Source organism: Salarias fasciatus, chromosome 22, assembly GCF_902148845.1.
Source record: "Salarias fasciatus chromosome 22, fSalaFa1.1, whole genome shotgun sequence".
Lineage (NCBI taxonomy): Eukaryota > Metazoa > Chordata > Actinopteri > Blenniiformes > Blenniidae > Salarias > Salarias fasciatus.
Window position 1 is genome coordinate 19284484 of NC_043765.1, and position 24598 is coordinate 19309081.

At 43.6% G+C, this 24598-nt stretch overlaps 3 protein-coding genes across 8 annotated transcripts in view; all 3 read left to right on the top strand.

The window, feature by feature from the left end:
* Nucleotides 1–23584, top strand: snrnp40 (small nuclear ribonucleoprotein 40 (U5)). Of its 2 annotated transcripts, XM_030120739.1 has the most exons (11): nt 1–238; nt 1749–1878; nt 2015–2108; nt 2230–2395; nt 2516–2638; nt 3501–3621; nt 3697–3779; nt 4001–4062; nt 4932–5035; nt 5245–5321; nt 23572–23584. In XM_030120739.1, the coding sequence occupies exons 1-10, from the start codon at nt 128–130 to the stop codon at nt 5292–5294; spliced, it is 1044 nt and encodes a 347-aa protein (XP_029976599.1). In that variant the 5' UTR covers nt 1–127; the 3' UTR covers nt 5295–5321; nt 23572–23584. The 2 variants fall into 2 exon arrangements, with proteins under 2 accessions (XP_029976599.1, XP_029976598.1); XM_030120738.1 differs by lacking the exon at nt 23572–23584 and having other exon boundaries at nt 5245–5566.
* On the top strand, nt 9620–15416 carry nkain1 (sodium/potassium transporting ATPase interacting 1). 2 transcript variants are annotated; one of them, XM_030120741.1, is made up of 8 exons: nt 9620–9838; nt 10079–10502; nt 11436–11573; nt 11681–11761; nt 12318–12515; nt 12633–12693; nt 14137–14218; nt 15211–15416. In XM_030120741.1, exons 2-8 carry the CDS (start codon nt 10449–10451, stop codon nt 15218–15220), a joined length of 624 nt encoding a protein of 207 aa, XP_029976601.1. In that variant the 5' UTR covers nt 9620–9838; nt 10079–10448; the 3' UTR covers nt 15221–15416. The 2 variants fall into 2 exon arrangements, with proteins under 2 accessions (XP_029976601.1, XP_029976602.1); XM_030120742.1 differs by lacking the exon at nt 9620–9838 and having other exon boundaries at nt 10014–10502.
* Nucleotides 18433–24598, top strand: part of pum1 (pumilio RNA-binding family member 1) — a 25354-nt gene continuing 19188 nt past the window's right edge. For 3 of the 4 annotated variants that reach the window (XM_030120732.1, XM_030120733.1, XM_030120734.1), the window contains exons 1-3: nt 18440–18549; nt 21022–21087; nt 22446–22618. In XM_030120732.1, the coding sequence (XP_029976592.1) occupies nt 21042–21087; nt 22446–22618 (219 nt within the window). In that variant the 5' untranslated portion in view covers nt 18440–18549; nt 21022–21041. Of the gene's footprint in view, nt 18550–21021; nt 21088–22445; nt 22619–24598 lie in introns of all 4 variants that reach the window. The other variant, XM_030120735.1, reaches the window with a different exon arrangement.

The following is a 24598-nucleotide window of genomic DNA, read 5'->3' on the forward strand; positions in this document are numbered from 1 at the left end:
AGCACTTCGTTGGCCTCCTTCTCCGTGTTACTCCGCTCGACGTTTCCTATGAAAGGGATCCGTTTGTTTTAGTGTATTTTTGCGTCAAAGTCCTAAGTATTTTCGATTTTTCTTACGCGAATCCAGGATGATTGAACAAATGAAGAGGGCGGCGGACATGGCGGTGGTTCCCGCCGCCGCGAAGCGGCCCCGGACGGAGCTGGTGGCGGCGGCTCAGTCTCAGCAACTCGTGGCCACGGTACGGAAAGTAGAGCCTGACAAGGAGATAAACTGCACTGTCGGATATGTTTCTGTTTACATTGCACAAAGAAACAAAGCACGCGATTTATGTTTGCAACTATGCTAATTGCATCAATGAAATGCGCAAATAACTAATTCATTATTCGCGCAATCGGTAAATCGCCCAAAAGCGGTACATAGTGGTTAGCACTCATCCATCACAGTGAAATAACCCTGGTTCGAGTCCAGTGGAAGCTTTCTGCCTGCTCTGTGTTCAGGATCCCAGCAGGAGAACATTACCAACATATTTATTACCATCATCCAATCAATATATTTGAAATTAAAGAAATGCTTCTTTCACAGTAGAAAAGGCTAAAATGCAACATGCACAAGAAGTGACGAATAATAGTGCAATATGCAATAGGTTCCACTGTTGTTTTGCAGTATATGGTTGAGGTGTTGTCATGTGCAGAATGTGTGAATTAACTGTGGTTATTACTCTGTTTCTGTGTCTATTTTTGTATTTATTTTGTTGCATCTGTCAGTCAGGGAGTGGAGAGGGCAGCCCACAGTCGTTTGTACTGCTGTGATTACCCTCAGGAAGCTACCACGAAGCATAAATTCAAACAGACATTTTATATTGCCCCCAAGAAAGAAGACGTATTTATATTTTTTCCAATACACGATAACTCAAGATGTGAATGTGAGTGTGGGTGGCTGTCTCTCTGTCCTGTGGCTGACTGGTGGCCTGTCCAGGTGTGTCCTGCTCCAACGTGCCACGACCAAGAGCAGGATAAAGTGAGATTGAAGACGGATGGACATCATATTAAACTTAAAACAGTTTTTTAAATAGTTAAATAATTTGTGTATTTGAAATAACAGTGCGGCATAAGACAAATGTCAATATTGGATTAGTAAGTAAAGTGTATCCATTTATTGATAGATTACAGGTCGTCTTAGCGTTTTTTTTTTTCAATTTTATTTAATATTCGATATCCTGTGTAGAGAACTAAACAGCATTTTACCATCTGAATGTTGTTAAAAAGGAGGGTCATGAAGGAGGTCATGAATCAGATTTGGGATCGGTCCTGCAAGTTCGATTCCCACGGCAGAGAATTCAGTACTCTGGGTCCCTGAGCATGACCCTTGACCCTCATCAGCTCCCCAGAGTGCTGTAATGTGGCTGCCCTCCGCATCCTAGAAATAGGATGGGTATATGTGGTGAAAGGAATTTCCACAAGAGGATTAGGGTTAGTGTCCATTCAGTCTAGTGGTTAGCCTTCACCTCAGAGAGAGAATGTCTCCAGTTCCATCCAGACTTGGTGATTTCCTCCCACAGTTCAGAGACATGCTTTTGAATCGTATTAGTGACACAAAATCGCCCTCCGATGTGAATGTGTGTGTGAGAGACTGTGTCTCTCCGCATTTGCTCTTTGATGGACTGAATCCTCATCCTCACGGCAGTGTTCTGGGACTTGTGTGTTTGAGTGTGTCGTGCTGACTCCCGATGTGTTGTGTGTCCGCTGCAGGGTCCGCCACGGAGCTCCAGCCTGCAGGCTCCCATCATGCTGATGTCCGGCCACGAGGGCGAAGTGTACTGCTGCAAGTTTCACCCCAACGGTGCCACACTGGCTTCTTCGGGGTTTGACAGGCTCATATGTAAGTTATAGCTTCACTCACAACAAAGACACTGCGGCCAGACCGCAAATCTACCGACAAGACGCGTTTGATAATATCTATCTGTACTCCTGGCGGCAGTGAATAACCTGTAGGGCACTGTGTTTCTTCTCCGCAGTGCTGTGGAACGTGTATGGAGATTGTGAGAATTACGCCACTCTGAAGGGTCACAGTGGCGCGGTGATGGAGCTGCACTACAACACAGACGGCAGGTACGCACGGATCCCAGAGAATTTAACTCTAAACCATTCAAGCGTGATGAGCTCATTACACATTTGTTATTTTTGAATGACGTTATCAGCTGATATTACAACGATATTACTTTCCCCCCAGCGTGTTGTTCTCCGCGAGCACAGACAAGACGGTGGGAGTGTGGGACAGTGAAACTGGGGAGCGGGTGAAGCGCCTGAAGGGCCACACCTCCTTCGTGAATACCTGCTACCCGGCCCGCAGAGGCCCCCAGCTGGTCTGTACCGGCAGCGATGATGGCACGGTCAAGGTCAGATTTCCTCATTAAAAAAAAAAAGAAGAAAGAAATGATGATGATAATCTAAATTGCTGTGATTTTAATTCACTTAAGATTTTTGTGTCTTGTGTGTGTTTTTTTCCTGAACGCTAGCTGTGGGACATCCGTAAGAAAGGTGCGATCCACACCTTCCAGAACACCTACCAGGTGCTGGCCGTGACGTTCAACGACACCAGCGATCAGATCCTGTCTGGAGGCATCGACAACGACATCAAGGTCCTCAGCTTCAGTTTCATAATACGGTTTAAAAAACGAAATCAAAGCCTGTGAAGAACAAATGGTTCACAAAATGCTGAGGTGGCAAAGCGTGGAGCACTTGTGCTGAAAGAATGAAATTAATATGATCTCATCTAACCAGTAATTTATTGTTTTGTATGGAAAAAAAGAATATAAGTTCGTTCAAAGCCATGATTCACACACATTTATTGTTAATACAGAAGGACGTATGAAGGGCTTAACAGTGAAGAATAGCAATTCAAATGATAGTCAGTAGTATCAATAAATGGTAAAGTAAATGTCATTAGCTAATTTTTGTAAGTATCCCAGCATTGACTCCACTTACAGTCTACACTCAAAGTATATTTGTACAAAGGAAATTGGGTCTTTTATTCTGCCCTCACTGTATTCCGTTTGTTGAGCTCTCCAGTCTTCTGCACTGTAACCCCTCCTGGTTTAGAAATCAGAGTTCTTTCTGTTGTAAAGTGTTATTTTCAGTGAGTATGGACTCTTTGGGACTCTCTGTTTTTGTAGCTTTTGTATGCACCCCCTTTATAAGACAGCATTTTTTCACTTTCATTCAAAAAGTGAAGCATCTATTCTGGTGCAACAAGGTATGGCTGTTTTGTAAAATACAAATGTATACAAACATTACACATGTATACAAACCCCTTTGTGATTTTGGAGCTGTATTGCATTCTGTGTGCTGCAGCAACATCTGTATTTTCCCCCCTAAACTCCAAACAAACTCATGACAGCAGTTTGTTTTTTGGCCCCTGGATACAATTGCATATCTCACATTAACATGTCAGCGTCTGTGTTTTCCTAAAGAAAAACTAAAGTGGTTGTTTGTGCTGCGCAGGTGTGGGACTTGAGGCAGAATAAGCTGATCTACAACATGCACGGCCACGGCGACTCCGTCACCGGGCTCAGCCTGAGCTCCGAGGGATCCTACCTCCTCTCAAACTCCATGGACAACACAGGTAGAATGAGAATCGGCTGGTGTTCGCCTCGTGGCGATGCTCTGTCTCTGATTCTGACTCCCCTCTGTGTCTCAGTGCGGATTTGGGATGTGCGGCCGTTTGCCCCCAAGGAGAGGTGCGTGAAGATTTTCCAGGGCAACGTTCACAACTTTGAAAAGGTAACGTGAAAACCTGTGCTGCCTTCAATGGGCTCAGGAATTTATGTACTCTGCTTGCAAAAAAAAAAAAAGATTCATAGTTTCATTGTTGAAGCTGTCATTAATGCTCGTGGTCAGTCATTAAAGAAAGCCATCCTTCATGTCTTCATGATAACGGCTCGCACACAGAGTGCTTGTACCGAGATGCAAATGCAGTTTGTAAAGTATTTTTCACTTTTCAGAATTTGCTGAGGTGCTCCTGGTCCACTGATGGCAGTAAGATAGCTGCAGGCTCAGCAGACAGGTGAGAGGAACACACACACACTTATTGACTTATGGAAGTTAGAGAGATTCTAACCTCAGTAGTTTTTTGTAGAAAGATTGTCTGCTGTTCATCTGTGAATTCAAAGCACCAAAATTTATGTCCGCTTACAAATGTATCCAAAATTTCACTTTAGAGACCTATGTGACCGGTCTAGATACCAACTGGAGAAACTTTTATTTTATAATAAAAAGACATTTAATAAAGTTTATTGCACATCGGAGAGATCATAGTGAGTAATATAATGAATTATTAACATTAAAGAGTAGTAAAGTGCCTTGAATAGTCCAGGGTTTGTGCAATTTGTTTATAAAAAAAACAACAATTGATGATGTAGTCATCACATGCACTCACTGAGGATACAGAATCTACAACAGTCTCTCCATGGTGGTTGTAGGAACATCTTTTTTGTGTGTTTTATTATATTATTGGCTTTATTACATTCAAAATGGCCAAAGTTATACTGTTACTGGAAATTATTAAATTATTGCTGGCTTCATGTGTAACAACCAAATTTTGATTATATTACCGTGTGAATTTCTTTGCCGATTTTCGTGGACGAGTTTGTTGATATTCTGAAAGGTTTCCTCCGTATATATTTTTCCTGGCACTGATCGTCTGCCTTGCAGGTTCCTCGTAACTCTCATGCTCCAGTTCCCGCCGCTCCTCCCGTAGTCCGTCATCCTCACAGCCATCCCCCGGCGCGATCATGCATTATTCAGAGTTCGGCATAACATCCGGAGATGAAAGATAGAACCAGTTTATAAGGCGACCCCAGCTTTTCCGACTGTAGGGAAAGATATTAGTACAGGAATGATGACTCATGATGCTTTGCGTTTCCGTTTGCGTAGATTTGTGTACATCTGGGACACCACATCTCGTAGGATCCTGTACAAGCTCCCGGGCCACGCAGGCTCCGTCAATGAAGTGGCCTTCCACCCAGAGGAGCCCATTGGTGAGTCACCTGGTGATACATGGGAGAGGAATGAGGTGACGGATTAAGCAAATGTTTTTTTGTTTTTTTTTTGCTCTGAGGACACAGTAAATGGTGAATTTGAAGCAGAGCTGTTTTACTTGGTGGCTTTCCAAAATGTCAGAAATTGATGGATTTCAGCAGCTGGGTTCATTCGTCCAGCCTAACGCTCTCGCTCTTTGTTTTCGCAGTGCTGTCCGGCTCCAGTGATAAACGTCTGTACATGGGAGAGATTCAGTAGGAAGCCTGTGTATGCTTGATTGTGTGTGTGTGTGTGTGTGTGTGTGTATACATGTATGAGAGAGTGAGAGTGTGTGTTTGTGTTTTGGTCTTGGAAGTTGATGAGTGGTCTGTGACAGCGGGTCAGACTCTGATTTCATGTCCTTCCGATTGTCAAGGCACAACCTCAGGATCTGTGTTTCAATTTCACAGCAATCTCCACAATGACTAGTATTCGATTTTTTTTTTTTTTTTATTCAGATGTACTTCTTTTTAATAAACTTCTAAGTTGTGTAAAAATCATGAGTTTCTTGTGGTCCGTTTCTACCAACTGACAGGCTTTGGTTTATTTTTGGTTCACATCATCAGTCACTGAAAGTGAATCAGGGATCAATCTCCAGACATCAGATCGCAAATTATCCTCTCCAGGACACCTTCAATGCAACACTAAACACATTTGTTGTATATTTGCTCTCTGAATTGTTCAACTTTTAGTGAAAATCAATAAGCAAAACATTTATTTTCAAGGAATCCGTGGCAACGTTCAACTAGTCATCAATCATGAGAGCAGGCTTTCCTCACAGTCCAGAAAGATGCATGAGCCTGATTTGCTCGAAGGTGTGATTGTGTGTATTTCACTGTTGACGTTGTGTTATGAGATTTAATCTGCCTTTAAAGGGATACTTCAACATTTTGGCAAATTGGCCCATTTAGCGCAATTCCTTAGTCATTTCGAACAGCATACTTACTTTTTTGTGAGGGCGAGCTGTTGTTTATTCAGAGGCGAGTCGGGTAAGGTTTTCGGGACGGAGACAATGGAAATGAATGGTATTTTTGTTCCCTCTCGTCTAACTCGTCAAATACACAATCCAACAACCCCAAAACACTTTGGTGGACACGTTATAATCCGCACATTCACTACGCTGTGAAACATTAATGTAAAATTACGAGATTGAGTTGTTTATGCGAAGATTGCTAAGACGGAACTACTTGCTAAACATGGCGTCTGGGCGTAGTGATCTCAAAAGAAAAAGTAGTTCCCAGTATTTGCTTCAGTGTCATAACGCTACAATATTATTTGTTGGTGTTCCACAGCGTAGTGAATGTGCGGATTATAACGTGTCCACCAAAGTGTTTTGGGGTTGTTGGAGTTTGTATTTGATGAGTTTGACGAGGGGGAACAAAAATACCACCCACTTCCATTGTGTCCGCCCCGAAAACCTTCTCCGACTCGCCTCTGAATAAACAACAGCTCGCCCTCACAAAAAAGTAAGTATGCTGTTTGAAATGACTAAGGAATTGCGCTAAATGGGCCAATTTGCCAAAATGTTGAAGTATCCCTTTAACTCGGAGATAGCTGGGATTAGCTCCAGTTGCCCAATGACCCTGAATGGGATAAAACGGCTCAATTCTAAACTATATGAAGAGTAGAAATTTATACTTGCTAAAAACAGAACTAAACAATATTTGACATGGTTAAAATTAAGGTTACTGTCAGAGATGAAATCTATTTCTCTTGTTGTGTAGCTATGAGTGTACTATCACTTCTGATTCGTCTGAATCCAATTGGATACAATTATAAATGTCACTGAGGCAAGCAGAGAAAGGTTGGATGACTGGGAAACATAATGGAAATGGAATTTTAAAATTACTAAAACTTAATAAATAATAAAAGCATCTGCCTCATACACTCAAATACAAAAACATGAAAATTACACAATCCACTTAATGTACAAAAGCGCGTGAGTTTCATGAGTTATTTTTAGCTGCATCTAATTTTTTTCATGGCTGTAGGACAAAAGTTGTTTATGAGGCTGTTTTGTTTGTGTCTGTATTGCTCAGAGAGCGTCCAGAGTGGGAAGTGTCCTTTAAAACATTTTGGGCCTGTTGGACACAGTGTGACCTGTTCGGCTCCTTCAGTGTGAGGAGAGTGCTGCCAATGACCTTCTGACCTTACTGAGAGCTTTCCTGTGAGCTGCTGTATCGCTGAAGTGCCATAATATGTGTAAAAGAGCACCTGCAGTCAGATACACCTTTCCTACAGTGTTCGTTTCTCTCGCAGCACATTTTACACGCTGGTGGAATTTGTGGAGTTCAGCCTTCAAGTCCGCATGATTAAAGTCCCCTGCGCTGATGTGTCCAGTGTCAGGAAATGAGCTCTTCTAAACCAGGATGTGGTTAAAGTTACTGACCATGTCGGACTCTCCCGGGAGCTGAATGGGCCTGCATGCATTTAAACAGTCATGGAAATCCAGTGAAACTGAGATGTTACATACATCCAACATCAAACAGCTCTTGTCAGACATCCACACACATATATTTTATAGCATGCACAACACAAGCTCTTTTTTTTATACATAAGTTCAGCTAAGCATTAGTCTAGTGCAGGCAGAAGTTGAATTAGGTCAGAATAATTAGCATTGCTGGCATGTCAGTGTAGTTTTTTTTCCCCTCTCTGTAGCCTAGTTGTACAATGAACTGCATAAGTGGGGCTTTGATTTCAGGTCACTACACTTATGATAATAAAATGTCAACTCTAATCAAAGCACTTTACATAAGACATTAGAAAACAACGCGAAAGAAAAGACACAATGAAACTAATAAAATGCTATTGCCTTCAAATGAAATAGCCTACTTATTTTGAAGTGTTTTTATAGTAATCACAAAGACACCAAAAGGGTGAGCAGGGGTAAAAATAAAGAAAGAAAGAAAGAAAGAAAATCTAAACAGGTTGCAACAATATAAAAATCTCCTAAATTTCTGGAAGACACTTTTTTTCCACCTTATATTTGTATTAATATTCCACCGATTGTCTTCATCTGGAGTTGAGAAAGACTGAACCCGAAGCTGCTCTGAAAACATCACAACAGGTCAATGTTTAAAAATAGACATTCTTGGAAATAAATCCCTGGATAATAAAGTTGGTTCAAAATATGGAACATGGGCTTTGCAGGGAAAATTCCTATCAACAGCAAGAGTCACTTGAAGAAAATCTTTTTATAGATATGGGTGATTGGTAGAAATACTCTTTCTTGGAAAAACACAACTTAATGATATAATAAGCCTCCAGAAATTGAATTCTTTGAAATCTTTCATTTGACACCAATCCTCCAAAAAAGATCACAATGAGGTTTTTGTTTCCAACAACAATAAAAAAGAAATTTTAAGCACTTGATCATTCAGAGTAATTTAGGATTTTATGAAAACATCAAAAACCGCAAAGACAGAGTGTTGGCTGAAGAAAATGTTCTCAATAGGCTATTGAAAATATTATTGTTGAAAAGTAATCATACAAAATAATTACCATTAAAGTGATGGCTGTTGGAGCGCATGGTCAATATCATGTATCTAATTATGTGTGATGAATGTTTTTACCTTGAAGCACATTTGTCAGAAAGACAATGAAGTGTGGAAAATTTCAAAACGTGAAGTTGTTTAGTCAATAACTGAACTGATGAACCACATGCTGAGAACAATAAACAAAGTGCAACCTTGTGTTAATGTTGACAGAAAAAAATCAATAAGCAATATTCTCCAGTGCAGCAACTTTATGAGGAGGTTATAACCCAGCTAATAAAACAGAGATGAATTCAGAAATGTGCTAACTGGGTAAATGTTTTATTCATACTTGACTATTCGAGAGTATTTGTGACAACTTTTGGATAATATTCAAACAATATTCGATCACTGAAAAACAGGGAGAACATGCAGCCTTCGCAGAAAAGATTCCAATGAGACAAAGGGGGGAAAATCATGTCTGAAATGATCTGATGAAGAGATGCTGGCAGTCACGGTAAACCTAACGACCTGAGAAATGTAGTGAGGATGACTGGCACTGGGCCCTGAGATAAAGCCACTATCTGCCCCTCCATCACTGATAACCGCCTCTCCTCGTGCGCGGCTCACTTTATCGGACTGCTCGTGTTAAGTAGCTCAGATTAAACAAAGCTTTTAATTGTGTGTTTCTAGTTTATCTTTTTTCTCTCTTTCTTTCTGAATAACCGCAGGCTGGGGGGAGCAGCGGCGGTACTTCAGGCCATCATCTCCTCCTCCTCCTCTGTCTGGAGGAAGGAGGTGTTCGGAGGAGGTGGAAGCCGTTTACACGCTATATTATTATTATTATTATTATTATTATTTCTGGTCCGCGTGAGCCTCCTCCGGCCGCCGGTCGGGCCCCGGTCCTCTCCTTTGTGCTCCTCCGTCTCTCGGATCTGCAGGATCCGAGCAGCAGCTCCTCCTCGAGGGGTCGCGGTGACTGAGAGCCCCCCTCCTCCTCCTCCCGCTCTCTCTCTCTCTCTCTCTCTCTCTCTCTCTTCCTCTCGCCCCCCCCCCCCCCCCCCCCCCCCCTCCTCCTCCCCCCCGGCTCCTCCTGCTCTCGCCCCGGCTCCGATTGTTGACAAAAGACGCTGTGAGACGGAGCGCCGGAGCCCAGACTCCGGTACCGGCGACGCGGATCCCCAGCCTGAACTCGACTCCTGCGCCCCGGGCGGGCGGAGCGGATCCAGACGGACCCGGGGGGGCTCGCGGAGGTGGGGCACGCGCGGACTTCTCCGCTCCTTGAGAACCGTGAGTCACAACGGACCGCTTTGTGTCCGCGCTGGATCGCATGAAGGCAGCCGTTAGCCGTAGTCCCCCCCCCCCCCCCTCCCACCTCTCCACCCCGCTCCACCGCCCCCCGTGTGATCCGGTATCATATGATGCTCATTTCTGGCCGTGGCCCGGGGCAGATTATGACAGCTTTCCGTCTCTCTTTGTGTCTTTGTGTGTGCGCGCGCGTCTGTCTGTGTGTGTGTCCCTCTTCGGAAGGTGTGGCCGAGGTGGTTCGGTGGTGGTCGGACAGCCAGCAGCAGGCCGGTGTGAAGTGGACCCCCACCACCACCACCACCACCCTCCCTCCCCCTCCCGCTCCATTCTCAGCACACCGCCCGGGTCTCTCGTCCCGCATTTACCGACGCAACCGGAGGCCACGATGGGTCACCGGCTGTGAGTGGAGGCGCCGGGAGGAGGTGGAGGAGGAGGAGGACGAGGAGGCGGCGGCGGCGGCGGCGGCCTTTGGGCTGGTCTTCTCGGCCGGGAATGGTGTGATCTGAGACGGGCAGGCAGTCTGGATCTGACCGGGGACCCGTCTTTCCCCCGGAGCCTCCGCGGCTCCAAGCCGCGTCCCGAGCCCTCCAAGATGGGGAAGTGCGAGGGGAGATGCACGCTGCTGGTGATCTGCTCACTGCAGCTGGTGAGTCTCAGTGTTTTCCCTTCACGCTCATTCATCGTGGATGTATAATTACTGTGTTACAGACGTGCAACATTGTAATCAGACATTTTTCTGTCCAGCCTCTTTGTAGAAAAAAAAAAAAAAAAAAAAAAAAAAGGCAGCCCCAAGCTGCAGCTGCTGGGGGTGACATGCCACATTACAGGCCAGGGTTGTGCATGACTTTGAAGCGAACAGGGGCAGGGGTTGAAAAGGGGGGGGGGGGGGGGGGGGGGGCTCTCCTCGGTGTCAGGGTGGGCTGCATGCTTGCGGGGAGATTCTTGGTAGCCCCATGCAGCTAAAAACCAAAGTGAATGTTAAGCACGGCCGGGACAAGGAGGCCCTGTTCACCATCTGGCCTCCATTCTCCTGCTAAAGTTGGTCATTCTCCCGTGCACTCAGAAAACGCTTTGAGGCTGACCCTCTAAAGTGTACTGAGTGTGTAATAAGAGTCAGGAGCATCTATTCCTGCGCTGAGTGTGTTTCGGGGATGGACGGCGGCCGTGTGAGAGCTGCTTGTGGAGGCCATTGTTTGCTGGACTGATGAGTTGTTGTGCAGCAGGGGGATTTGGCCCACGGATTCTCATTAGTTTGCCGGAGCTTTTTGGGGGTGCTCCCTTTTTTTTTTTTTACAGTCGCTGGACTAGCTGGTGCTCCAGGCAGTTACCATGGAAACAACTGCGGCAGACCTGTGTGTGCGTGAGGGTGTGTGTGTGTCCCTGTCACTGTGTATGTGTGAATCTTGATTAGTTGTGTGTTGCCCTTTATTTGCATATGCTGCACATGGATGTGTTTATTTGTGTCTTAAAGTGCGTGCGTGTGTGTGTGTGTGTGTGTGTGTGTGTGTGTGTGTGTGTGTGTGTGTGTGTGTGTGTGGTGTATATGAATAACCCGTCATCCATTCCCTCGTACCTGCAGGTGGCGGCCCTCCAGAGGCAGGTGTTTGATTTTTTAGGCTACCAGTGGGCTCCTATTTTGGCCAATTTCCTGCACATCATGGCCGTCATCCTGGGCATGTTTGGAACCGTGCAGTTTCGCTTCAGATACCTCATCTTTGTGAGTATATGTGTCTTTTTTTTTTTTTGGGTGCTGCCACCAGCTTTACAGATGCCGCCTGTCTCCTTACTCTGGTGTCCACACTTCTCTCTGCATGTGTGTGGCAGTATGCAGTATGGCTGGTCCTTTGGGTGGGATGGAACTCATTCATAATTTGTTTCTACCTGGAGGTCGGAAACCTGTCTCAGGTAAGTTGGAGTGCGTCTACAACAGCATTTGGAACACGTTGGCTCATATGAGGGTTTCTTTATTGAAATAATATGTAGATGAATAGATTTTACAGATGTTTCAACGCTCATTTTTTCTGGACAAGTATAATCGATGTGAGCTTGAAAGAACTTTTTGTTTCAGCCATGTGCTATACAGTCTAATACCAGGCAATCCAAATAGTTTCCATCATCAATTTATTCCTTGCATTCCGGTTCTCCTCCAAACTGCTCATTAAAATGGACACGTGTTCTGTGGTTTCAGTGTCTCAAATTTTCACATTGACTAAACAATTTACTGAAAGAAGGAAGCACACTTTACTGACCCCCTTGAGGGAAGTTACTTATCTGAATTTAACCCGCTGTATTCATAGTTTACTATAATCGGAGCAGTGTTGGCCTGTCAGCTGTGGGATTCATTCAGACAACTCGAAGAGGAAGCAGTGGTGACGATGTGTGTGTGTGTGTGTGTGTGTGTGTGTGTGTGTGTGTGTGTGTGTGTGTGTGTGTGTGTGTGTGTGTGGGTGTGTGTTTTCAGGACAGGGATTTCCTCATGACATTCAACACATCCCTCCACCGCTCGTGGTGGATGGAGCATGGTCCCGGTTGCCAGGTAACCCCTGTGTTAGACTCTCGCATGGCCCCAGACGACCACCACGTCATCACTGTGTCCGGGTGTCTTCTGGACTACCAGTACATCGAGGTGTTGAGTTCGGCCATCCAGATCCTTTTGGCTGTACGTATCTTAACACTCGCCTGACTTTCGGCTCTTGTTTTTTTTTCCGCGAGTCAGAAATGACTCAGCTCCTTCAAATGCTGTCATCTCACTTCTGACTCGTCTCCTCCCTGACAGCTCTTTGGCTTCGTGTACGCCTGCTACGTAAGCAAAGTCTTCCAGGACGACGAGGACAGCTGTGAGTGCTTTTCGCTTTTCCTGAAAGCTTGTTGACTGTCTTCTCGCGCCTCGTTCAGCTGATTAGCTTTACTTGTTGCGCCGTCGAGAGGGCTTTTACTGTTAAAAGATCCATGGCTCGGGGTGTGAGCGATGCTATCTCATTGTTTTCTCCTTCACGAGTCACGCTCGGTGGCATCGCCGCAGACAGAGGATTCCCCTCTGAGTGATCTCAGCGCTCCATCTGCGGGGAGCATTAGAGACGTGTGCTGGGATATTCCCACCATGAGCGTGTCCGTCTGTCTGCTGGCGAGCTCTTGTCTGTTGGTCTCCGTTCGCCATCTGTGTGTCTGAATGAGTGTGCCGGTGATGAGCCTCCCGCGAGTGTTTTAGTCTCTCACTCAGTGGAAGGAATTAAGTGGTGTAATGAAAGTATGCCCTCAAAGGCTTGATTTCCAGGATAGGAATGTCAGGCAGGAAGGAGTGAAAATGGTATGATGTATCAATATTCTCTGTGGCAGAGAAAATAAGCTGATCACTGTTGTAGTATGAAATGTATCGAATGTACGCATTCAGCAGGGGTTGGAAAAAGGCAAGTTTTACACAGCATTAGTATTAAAAAAATGATATTCCAAGATTTTTTGTGATAGATTGAATTGTCTCAGTCATCCATAGTTTTTTTTAATCTAATTCTTGTATCATACAACCTGCTCAAGGAGGTAGAACAAAAAAAAAAAAAAAATCAAAAGCATTGCATGATGGATGTTGAATAAGACATAATTTGAAGTGTACACAGAAAGTCACAATCGTTGGACAGCTAATGCCAGTCAGCGTTTCATGTTCACTATTTACATGCAGCCTTGGGTTGAAACAGATATTTGAATTTCTGATGTTTGCATTGATTTGAACACATGAGTCTGCACAAGCATCAGCAGACAGACAACAGCATAGATTTTTGTCCTCCAATCACTCCATACATTCAATGTATTATAAATTACATCAAAATAGGACTTTTTTCTTGTATTACTTTTAAAGGATTAAAGAACAGCAATGTGCTACCTCATAGAAAAGTTATGAGAATGTCAGATTTTGTCTCCGAAGAAAAACGATCCTCCTAGTAAGGTTTATATCTCCACTTCTATAAACAATCAGTGATGATATCTCTTTTGGCTGGTGTCACAAAGGTTTGTTCTTTCGATTTGGAAAGATTTAGATGGCGTATCAGTGACATAGAAGCGTAGAGAAAGATGAAGTATCAGTTGGATGTATTTGTCTTTTGTCTCTCTGTCTCAGATGTCATCGGGTTTTCAGTGTTATTAAGGGCGATACTGAACGCATTACATGATACAATCTGATGCTTCATTCCTGAAATAGAAACATGTCTTGAAATACAACACTGAGTAAAATAAAGCTGGTTAAGGGAAAGTGGAATAACGTCATCCCTTCTCCTTCTCTCCTCACGTAGTTGATTTTATTGGTGGGTTCGACTCTTACGGCTACCAGCCTCCTCAGAAGTCCTCTCATCTGCAGCTGCAGCCTCTTTACACGTAAGTTACAAATAGAAACTTCTCATAAGCGTTTTCGGCTTTTATCTCTTCATTTGGTGTTGAAAGGTCGTCTTTGACGGATGCACCAGGGAACTAACACAATAATGTTTGAAAGTTGGCAGAGTCACAAGACACACATTAGACACAATGGTCAAATTCAGGAAGCTTAACATGTGCTGTAATTTAGCCCCTAGTTTGTGCCAGCTTCTGAGATGTGAGTTCATAGTGCTTTTTCTGTTTTCTAAATGTGTCTTGAACTTCTTACTCTACATGACAAATTGAAATATTCTTTTAAAAACACCCAACCCAGTGTTTTAACAGCCAGATGACTGTAGTTTCCCTCCAGAACCGTAAAAGCGGGGGTGGTAAAAAGAACATAATCTTATCTATAATCAGTATAGATGATTAACCCTTTTTTGGATAGGTATTGTTTCCCTACTTTTAAAAACTTTAATGGCAAACTGATCACAATTGGAAAAATGCATTATTAGAAACCTGAGATAGATGCTGCTGGTTTTTCCTCCATGCTTTACAAAAGCATCTCCTCTTCACAGCAAGAGCCCCCGATTGATGCTAATGAAAGGCTATTATGAATAATACTGAGCTGTGTATTATGTGCACAAAACTGTTGCAGTTACTGCTACTATCGAATATATAGGCACAATAGTGAGTCAAAGTTAAGGTACTTTCTGAAATCTGAACAGAAACCTATCCAATGTAGAGAATAAAGACTTAAAATTTATGTGACTGATTACTTTGCCCACCTTTTATTGCATAAAAATGCCTCAGAATGTTTACCTTTTTCTATTTTGTCACTTAAATGGCAGTATGAAGACTGCTCAACTTTTAGCACCATTTTTTTTTTCAGTTTTTTTTCCTGCACCACAAAACAGTTCACAGTGTTGATGCCATCAAGTGAACTTGATTCCATGCATGGTGGTGTGTTATTCCAACATACAGTAACATTGATTCCTCTCTTCTCTCTATCTCAGGGCTGGATAAACCGTTGGCAACGCCCTCTTCAGGCCAAACCCTGATGGTGTCGCTGTGGATGGACGGCGGCCGCAGCGCTGATTACACTCACTCTCTGTGTCGCAGTTTACCTGAGGACTTTAAAAACCCCACCCGGAAGGAGAGGCGTGCGTGTTGTGCATGTGTGATTGCGACTGAGAGTGACGACTACAACCCTGAATAAGAATGTACAGAGCTCAGGGAAGAAACCAGCAAGGTCGGCGGCGTGGAGACGACACGAGAAGCAGAGGAGGAGAAAACAGAGACGAAGAACACGAGCTGGGATACATCTGTCACATCACTGAAGACAGAGTTTAGTAAACTGCCAGCTCTCAACACTCCCATCAGTGCGTGTGTGTGAGTGTGTGTGTGTGTAACTCGACAGGGGGACTATAGGTGCTTTGTGGTTGCACCCTGGACTCTTGACTCTAACCACTTTGTGTCCCCATGTAATTTTCTTTGAGGGGGTGGCCTCGTGTGTCTGCGTGTGTGAATGTGTGTGTGTGCGTGTGTGCGTGTGTGTGTGGTGTGGGGGATATTATGGGTGGGGTCACATAATAAAAAGAGGCACAGCTCGTACCTGTTGTCGTTTTAGAATGTGGTGATGTCAAACTAGAGCAGTCTTATGATCCCCGTTCCCAAAGCCATCTCCTTTTCTTTTTTTTTTTTTTTTTTTTGCCAGTGCTCTTAAAACCAATTCTGTTGACATTCATGCTTACTTGCATTACAGTCCAGGCCTTCTGGGGTAATAAAACCAAGCTGGTGGAGTGGAAAAAGGTGAACTCCATAAAGGACAAGGCTAATAGTATTTCCCCCGCTTTTCTTTTTTTTTTGCAGACAAAAAACAAATCTCATGAAAAGACCGAAACTGTCAGTCATTTAAAAATGTCCCAAGTTTCTACAAAACACCCAGCTGCAGGTCAATTTATTCTATGTTGTTTATGAAATAAGCAAAGGCCACATCATTTCTGACAACTGCTGGGCACTGTTTTTAGGGAAAGTCACCACAGCAACAGTAAATAGATTTGTTGGGACTATTTTCAGCTGCTTTTGTGGTGTTCTTGGAACTATTTACAGTACAGCAGGCGAGTGTCAGAAGTTCATTCAAAGTAAACTACAGTACTTCACTGATGGGCATTGGATTTTACAACAAAAGTTGTTGGAAGGATCCATTTCTTCTTGCTCTTGCTGGTCTTTGGAGATTTGTTCACTGAAAAACGGGAAATTTGAAGTCAAACACCGTGTTCAAGGTCTTTTTTGTCTGCAGGAAAATATATGCCTCGTACATGCGAGACTTGTAATTCTGGGTGTGGATGGCTTTGGGATCAGGTATTAGTGTGTCTATTGGGGGGAGCAGTGGGGATACTGTGCATGTAAATAACCAGCCAATGATTGTTTTGTTGGTTCCATTTAGTAAAAGGGAGGGTTTCATTAAGGGTCGGTGGGTGGGACTGCGGGAGAGGGTTACACCTCAAAAGTTTTTCTTTATGCCTGCTTCCCTCGTTCTCTCTTTTTGCTCATCCTCACGCTGCCTTGAATCCATCTGCAGCTAATATTCCCACCATCATCATCATCCTCATCATCTCATTAACCACATAGTCCCCCTCAGCTCTTTACGATGATACCCACCAGAGCATTAAGGAGACTTTGGAGGAAGATGTATAAAACACAGTGACATGCTTGATGTAGTTTTTGTAGACACAGTTGGAGACAGGGAGAGGAACGGAGTGAGATAGGTATGAAGTAAAGACCTTATTGAGTGTAAGGTGAAGTTTGAAATAATAAAAATACACTTTCTACATTAAAACTGACTTCTGTTGTCATCTCTGGACTCACATGTGACCAACTGAGAGAAATGTTTAATAAATGGAGTGCTTTCATTTCTTGATTACATGGTTTTAATACTGGGATTATAGGGCAGAGATTTGTTTTTGCTAGATTAGTTAGAGGGTTGTGTAAATAAAGCACTCTGATGAGCTGACCCTCTACAGTTTGGCTTGATTGTCAAATAATGTTGAAATAAGTAAATGAATGAAATATTAGAAAAAAGCAGTAATGAAGGCAAAACAGTGGGTGCATCATTTCTCATTCATTTTTCATCGAATTAAATTCGGCTGAGTTTATAGTCCACAGAAAAGATAAAATCTAAATTATTTAGCAGAATGAACATCCACTATGTTCTCAGAATGTTCCTATCAGTAGTTTGCTTTTCATGCAGTAAAAACAAATCATTTTAAAAATGTCACATTGTCATCAAAATAATTTTTCTAATTAGTTTAAAGGAAAAAACTGACAATTTAAAACAGGAAGTAATGTAGTGCAGATTTAATTTTTTTTAACAAAATAAAAGGTTTAGGTGTACAAAAGATGTAATTTCAACTTCTATGTCTGTCTAAAATGGAAAATGGATGTGTGGCTTTATGTAAATACTTACTTATGGTTTCCTAAATCAAGAAGACACAGTTATAGCAAGCAATCCTTCAAATGCCCCTATGATTACCACAGGTTTTATTTTGAGGGACGCCATTACCTACTGTACCCGCATTACGTCATCCACACACCGGCTCCGGTCTGCAGCCGCCTCCCCGGTCTGCAGCCCCGTAGCCGCCGCTGGCTCATTCCCAAGAGTCCGCTGGGGTTATGTTTTTTTTTTTTTTTTTTTTTTTTTTTAATTTTGCGGACTACTAAATTCCCCCTGTCCTGCTTTCTCCTCACACCGTCCGCCTGCATACCGGAGGTCCTGCAGCCGCACTGACCGTGTGGCGCACCCCGTTACCATAGAGACCCCAGTACGCTGTGTGCAGGAGAAGTAATAAATAAAAAATACATAATAATGATAATAACATTCCTGAATAGTATTTTGATTTGTTTCTTTAAAAAATTGCTTTGTTTTATTTTATCATGATACTTCTGTCATTTGTTTGATAGAAACGAGGGTAAATGAGTTGTTTTTGTTTTTTTTTTTACTTTTGCTTGACAAGTCATAAAAACGCCAAACGTCAACACAAACAGACCGCTTCCTAAAACAAAGGAACCGGCCCGGTGTGGCCCCTCCATCCCCTCCCGGTGCAGTGTGCACCCCCCCGCCCCCCAGACCCTCTGGGTCCGGTCCGGTGTGTCCCTCCCTCCCCTCCCGGTCCGCCTCCCCCTCCTCCTCCCCTCCCGGTTGGCGCAATGAACCGTACGCTCTCTCTCATCCCTTCCCGGCATGCAGCGCTCTCGCCTGCTCCTCCGTCGAGCCGCCATGTTGTCGGAGTGAAAGCCTGGGGTGTCAGAGAGAAACTGGGGCCGAAATCCGCGACCATCCACCCTCTCCGCCGGTGAGTATCGCCCCGTTCCCGGTCGCGGTGGAGGGGAGCGTTACTTAGCTACGCGTCGGTGCGGGTATTGTTGTGATGGCGGCCCGGGGAAGGGGAGAATATGAGTATGAAGCGGGGCTTGTAGCGGCTGCCTCCCTTTCTGCCGCTCGCCTCCTTCCTCCCGTTGTGTCGGTCTTCCGCTCCAGACAGCTCTCGGGCCTTTGTTAGCATCCGCGTCACCGGGACCCGTGCGGCTGCAGGCGCGGCAGACAGGTGGAGACCCCCGGGCGGCGGGCTAGCAGCACGGTAACGATATTAGGAAGACTGTCGCAGCCGTAAAAAACATTACTCGGGGTCCGTGTTTGGCCACCGGTTCGCCCGGGCTCAGCTTGTGTCGGAGGCCGTGTTATTGTTGGTAGGCACGGGGCAGCCAGCCCTCCGTAGCAGATCCCCGGGGCAGGCGTGAGGGGACGCGGGTGCACGGCAGGGAAACCCCCCGGTAATTGTCACAAAGCAGCCCACGGAGCATAACCCACATATTGTGTTTGGTTTTGATGTGTCACGTCTGCAGGGAGAGAGGGAAATGTGGAGACAGCTAGCGTTATCTGCCGCTCGTATTGTCACACCCCTGTCTGTGGCCGGTATGCGGTGGATTGATCCCCGGTATTGAATGATTAACCCAGCCGGACCCGACTTCAACTTGTCGCACACCCGAGCGGTGTTGTGCCACCTCTCCCCGGTGGTAATGGCCGGACTGTGCTGGATTTCCGGGTGTTTCTCTGGCTCGTTTGGAGCTGTAGCTACGGAATAAAGAGCTAACATTTCCTTGTTGCTGGATGTGGAGTGGAGCAGGAAAACAAAAGACACGGCTGCATGTGTGGATGATCACTTGGCAGGCTGGTTTGTTTGTGTCTTTTGGGACTGTTCAGCCGGTCAGCTTGTAGGTTTTTTTTTTCTTTTTGTCTTTGTGGAAGGGGGTGTGTTGCACGGTGCTTCCAGCAGACTGGGAGAAAGCTGCATGTGTTTGAACATCCACAGTGTCAGTCTCTCTCACACAGGTAATTACTGTATATGGCTCGTGAAAAGGCACTGCTTGTAATTTCTTGATGGCCTGTAGGGACACTAATGTGAAACTGCTTATTTTAACGGAGATTAGTGCTTGTTGGACGAGGAGAGGTTGTAAAGTACAAATTACATCCTTCATGCTGTTGTTCGGTATGTTGCCCTATGCCACCAAATAGCTTATCTTGTGCACGTTTCTTGAGTTCATCACCTCATGACAAGCTTGCCCTTCCATCTTTACCCAGGTTAAGTCACATCGCCATCCTGCTCTTTTCAAAGCCAGCGCTTAAAGAAAATTGTGACTTCCAATTTAAAGCATACACATAGTTGCTAGTTTGTGTGGCGTGCTTAACTTAGATGTAAATTTGAGGCAGTAGTTTGAAATGTGTTTTCATCATGGGAGTTTTGGCTGCCTCCTTCTGAGGTTTCCACACAGGCTTTGTTAAAATGAGTGAATTAAATGGAGTTCAAAAGACATTGACCACATTTTGCTACTTGCAGTACTGTGTGCAAAGGGGCAAGCATGTTATCATGCAATGCCAAAATGGAAACATCTGAGTGGTTCCAGATTCACTCTCAACTGAGGACAATCATCCCAATCATACAGCCAATGCAATTATGTTCCGAGTTCGGGTATAAAGACAACATCAGGAGTTCTGGAAGTAATGGTATGCCCCCCACAGGGTCTTGACATCAACATCATGGAGCTTTTATGGGATTTTAATGAAGAGACAGGAGAATTGGAACCAGCTTCCATCCACAGAAGATCCCCGTCATGATCTGTGTGCAGTCATGAAATGTGTTTTCAATGACCTTAACGCAAAACGGCTTCAAAAAGTTTGTTTACATTGAAGAACTGATGCTTTAAATGCAAAATATAGTCACCCTGAATACTTCTGTTTGCTCACTCTGCAGTGTAATGGAGACAAATTGAAACTATTTTCAGAGGATTGTTTGTACTAAAACTTGTTTCACGTTCTTGTCCGTTATTATTCTTAGGATGAAATGTCACTCAAACTCTACTAAAGTAAACTCTTCATCACATATTGCTGCACCCAATTATAAAAATACAAGTTCTCCTCAGCTTATGGGTTTTTATTTTTATTCAATGTGGGTTTTGAGTGTATCCAGTAGCGTGACAGCTGAGTGTGTGCACATGTCAACTGTTAACATATGAGCTTCTACTATGACCGGTTGCAGTTGTCTGCAGCCATGCTTGTATGTGATTTCATAACATGCACAGCCCTGCAGATGGGACACCTTGAAGCAGAGAAAGGTAACCAAACAGTGACCCTGCAGATGTCTGGGCTGTGTATAAATACTGTCGAGGGATGGGCCACTTCTCAATGTTTCACTGGGTGCCTGTTTTGGGAACATTTTTATCTTTATGGTCACTTTGATTGGCATTCATACTGGTTTGTGTTGTTTCAGCCAAAGACAGAAGTGCTGTAATGTTTACAGTATGTCATGCTGCTGCAGAGAGAGACGAGTTGGCAGGTAAATCACCTGCTGCTTCTCTGGTTTATGTGTCGATCCCAGCTCTCTGCTTCAGACTTTTCTCTATTAAGTAGTTTTATTGGCAGGGCTGCCTCTTTGACCTAACACTCTTAGACATTCAGTGAAATTAACATTAGTGGCATCTTACTTTTAGCTTGTGCTCTTAACCGCAAATCCACATTATGGTTACCCTTTTTTCAAACTAGTGTCGATGTGTTGTTTTCAATTTTTGTGGTCATCAAAGTTCTGGAGTGTGTTGATTTTTCAATATTATAGCGTTGTACTAATGATATTTCAAGCGCTTATTTTACATTTGCAAAAATCTGGAAAACCGAGCAATAATAGGCGTTTAGCCATCATGAAGGTGGTTTTTATTGCAGTTGTAATAGACAGCATTAGCCTGCTCTGCCAAATAAACTGGCACCTAAAAGTCCATTGGCATGTGTGAGTTGTTAAGATTTTTTTCGGCATCTCTAGTGTGTTGTGAAACGTGGGCCGCCGTTCCTATTTTAGAAAAAACTGAATGAGTCTTGGCTTCATTTACATAGAATAATTTGGGATTTTTCTCATTAGTGTGGAATCAGGAACTGAGAGATTAGCAGAACGGCAGCAGTGACTCAAGGTTCATTTAAACAGATGTGTAACCATAAAAGGTCACAGACATTATTTAGTAAGTTGCAGTCAATGTGCCGGCTACTGAATCTTTTGCAACCTTCCATTGATAAGGAGGTACAGTATGGATAGTTTGTCTCTGATGGGATTGATTCGCTATGAACTTTAGCTAGTACAGTGCAAACCACAGTGCTGCCTTAATGACAGGGAAAAAAAGCATTATTGTGGAGTATTGACTCCATTACTCTGGCATGTTGCACCCCTCTAACAAGATTTAGGTTGTTACAGCAGGCATGTACATGCCTGACAGCCGAACATTCATTAGATGCAATTTCTTTCCGTCTATACAACAGCCTTCCTTGAAAAACCCACTTTGACAAAAGTTCATGTAACATTTTAAGAAAACGTTAGGCTGATGATTGTGGTGTGCTTTCTTATGTTTTTGTTCTCCTTTCTCACTCATGTGCACAGACCAGATGCTCTTTAGAAATACAGCATTTAATTAAATCTTGAAATGTAAAAAAAAAAAAAAAAAAAAAATGAAGGGCTTATTGGATTTCTGTACTTTTTAAGTAGCTGTAAATAAAACACTGGCTCTTGTGCTTATGGTCCATGAAGACTCCATCCTTCATAAGAGTCTTTGTGAAAGCTCATCAAATATTTTGTTTGCACAACGCAGCATTAAACCAGTATTTGCATGTGACAGATGTTTTTGTGTGTGTGTGTCTCTCTCTCTTTGTGGACAGGCTGTGGTGGAATGAGCAGTGTGTGTGTGTTGAAGAGGAAAGCAGTGCTCTGGCAGGATTCATTCAGCCCCCACCATAGAAGTACATCTCCCAGCATGCCCGTGGTGCTGAGTAGCGGAGGACACGCCCCTCCAACTGGGCAGACCCCTCAGGCCACACCCCCCAGCCAGCAGGTAAGCCCGGCATCCTGGCACTTCCACAACTTTCTTTCATCCATAAACAGATTCCTTCAACGTTGGACCGGTTAGTTGCAGTGAGTAATGTTGTAAACTTTAACCGTCGGTTAGTTGTACAAGGTTCATAGAGGTAAAGTGGAGTCATTTAATTCATTAATAACGCTTGGCGTTCTGTGATATAAACGCTTTATAGTTTCTCGAACTTGTTCGCAGTCGGTTCATCTATCGTAAGCTTTCAGCGTGAGGCTGCAGCAGCAGGAAATGCTCCGTTTACTTCTTTAGTGCATTAAGAGCGCTGCAACAACACTGAAAACAACATGTAAACAGTCTAATAACACGGCGATCCGACTGTTTAAACTGGGTCGCAAGAGTCAGGCAAAACCTTAAACCACGTGCACAGAGGTCACAAGAGTTCACTTGTTCTCCTCTGAAGTCGTGGTTGAGATCATCTTTGTAGACAAATGATAGAAGTAGAGACTCAACTTAAAAAAGTTATTTTTTTTTACCCCCCTAATAAAGTGACAGGCTCAGAAATACAGCCGAAGAATAAAAGTGGAGAGGAACCCTTTGAAGGACATGTCTACCAGCTGTTTCTGTTCTTTCATCCTACAACTTCAAACATCTCTCCTCAATAAAGGGCATGAGATGCTGCTGTGAATGAGCTCCTCTGTCGGTGTTATCTGGTTCACCGCTGATCCCCACTGTCACAGACTGCATATCCAATAGGTGTTGTTCTCGCTGGTTTCTCTCTGGTTAATGTTTTAAATGTCAGTTTTGCATCACATAGAGCAGCAGAATTATCTTTCAGAAATGTATCTGCTCCATTCATTTAGGTTAAATTAAGTGAAACCAGTCTTGATATTATTTAAGACAGTGATGCAAAATGGTGAAGTTCTTTAAATTCAAATTATGATTAAACTTAAAGAATGAGTGTTTCCAAAATTTGAAAGGTATGAGAGAGCAGTCGGGCCCAGCTCTGGTAAAGTGTGCTCTGCTAGACTCACCCTTCCAGAAACCTCGTTTAGGCGGCACTGTTCATATCATGTTCTTCCTGTCCTGCAAGCCATTTAGTAAACTTTACCTTTATCAGGATGTGTCATACACGGCTCAAAGGTTAAATATCATGACTAACCTTCCAACAGGAGCTTCTTACATCGCTGTATGAAAAGAAAGTGCTTCTCTCAGCCAAACTCATTTATAGTTATGAACAAGTCAAAGTGTAGACACGTTACTGAAGCCTTTCTTCAAGCCGCCGGTGGTGTGTTCAGGGAGAGTTGTTCCTCCGGGGCCAAATCGAACTAATGAGAAACTGAAATAGAATTCATTTGCATTGAAATGAAATGTAAGTTTTTGTAGGGTCTCTCGTGTCCTCTGATATTTATCTATAATCATTTTTTCAGTCTTTCCAAACTTTCCCCCTATTAAGGCACTTTTTATTACATGGATTGTAAAAACTGAACAGGCAATGATCGGTGCCTGCCAGAAAACTGATATAACACAGGATGTAGTGAACTGGGGTTCAAACAAAAATGAAGAGTTTTGAGAAGGAGGGAAAAAAAAACCCCAGATGAGTCAAATCTGTACCAATTCTGGTAGTAAGGCTCACTCAGTATGAAACGGTTTAACACGAAATCTGCGTCTACTGTTGCTCTAAAGAACGGTGTAAAGTAAGCGTCTGAAAATGTGTCATCCCTCCACATGAAAGCTTATTTGTTGTTCCTTATTTGTTTAAAAAAATAACACTGACCATAGTAATGCAAAAATCAGAATAAAAAATATTCCACAAATTAAATTAACACTACCAGTGGTTACAGGTTTCAGACTGGGCGTTGTTTTTTTGTTTATATAAACTTATAAATAACCCTTATGCGGCTTCGCTGTGTGGATCTATTAAAGCCCTTCTCCATGAGAGTTTACTGGACATGTCTGTCACTGCTGTGGTGTGTTTTGTGTAGCCGTGCATTCATAAAGCCAGTT

Coding starts and splice junctions, on each gene's coding strand:
- snrnp40 (XM_030120739.1), top strand. CDS start 128: ATGATTGAACAAATGAAGAGGGCGGCGGACATGGCGGTGGTTCCCGCC. Junction 1,879..2,014: donor GGGGTTTGACAGGCTCATAT/GTAAGTTATAGC, acceptor TCTTCTCCGCAG/TGCTGTGGAACGTGTATGGA. Junction 4,063..4,931: donor GCTGCAGGCTCAGCAGACAG/GTGAGAGGAACA, acceptor CCGTTTGCGTAG/ATTTGTGTACATCTGGGACA.
- nkain1 (XM_030120741.1), top strand. CDS start 10,449: ATGGGGAAGTGCGAGGGGAGATGCACGCTGCTGGTGATCTGCTCACTG. Junction 10,503..11,435: donor TGATCTGCTCACTGCAGCTG/GTGAGTCTCAGT, acceptor TCGTACCTGCAG/GTGGCGGCCCTCCAGAGGCA. Junction 12,516..12,632: donor CCATCCAGATCCTTTTGGCT/GTACGTATCTTA, acceptor CCTCCCTGACAG/CTCTTTGGCTTCGTGTACGC.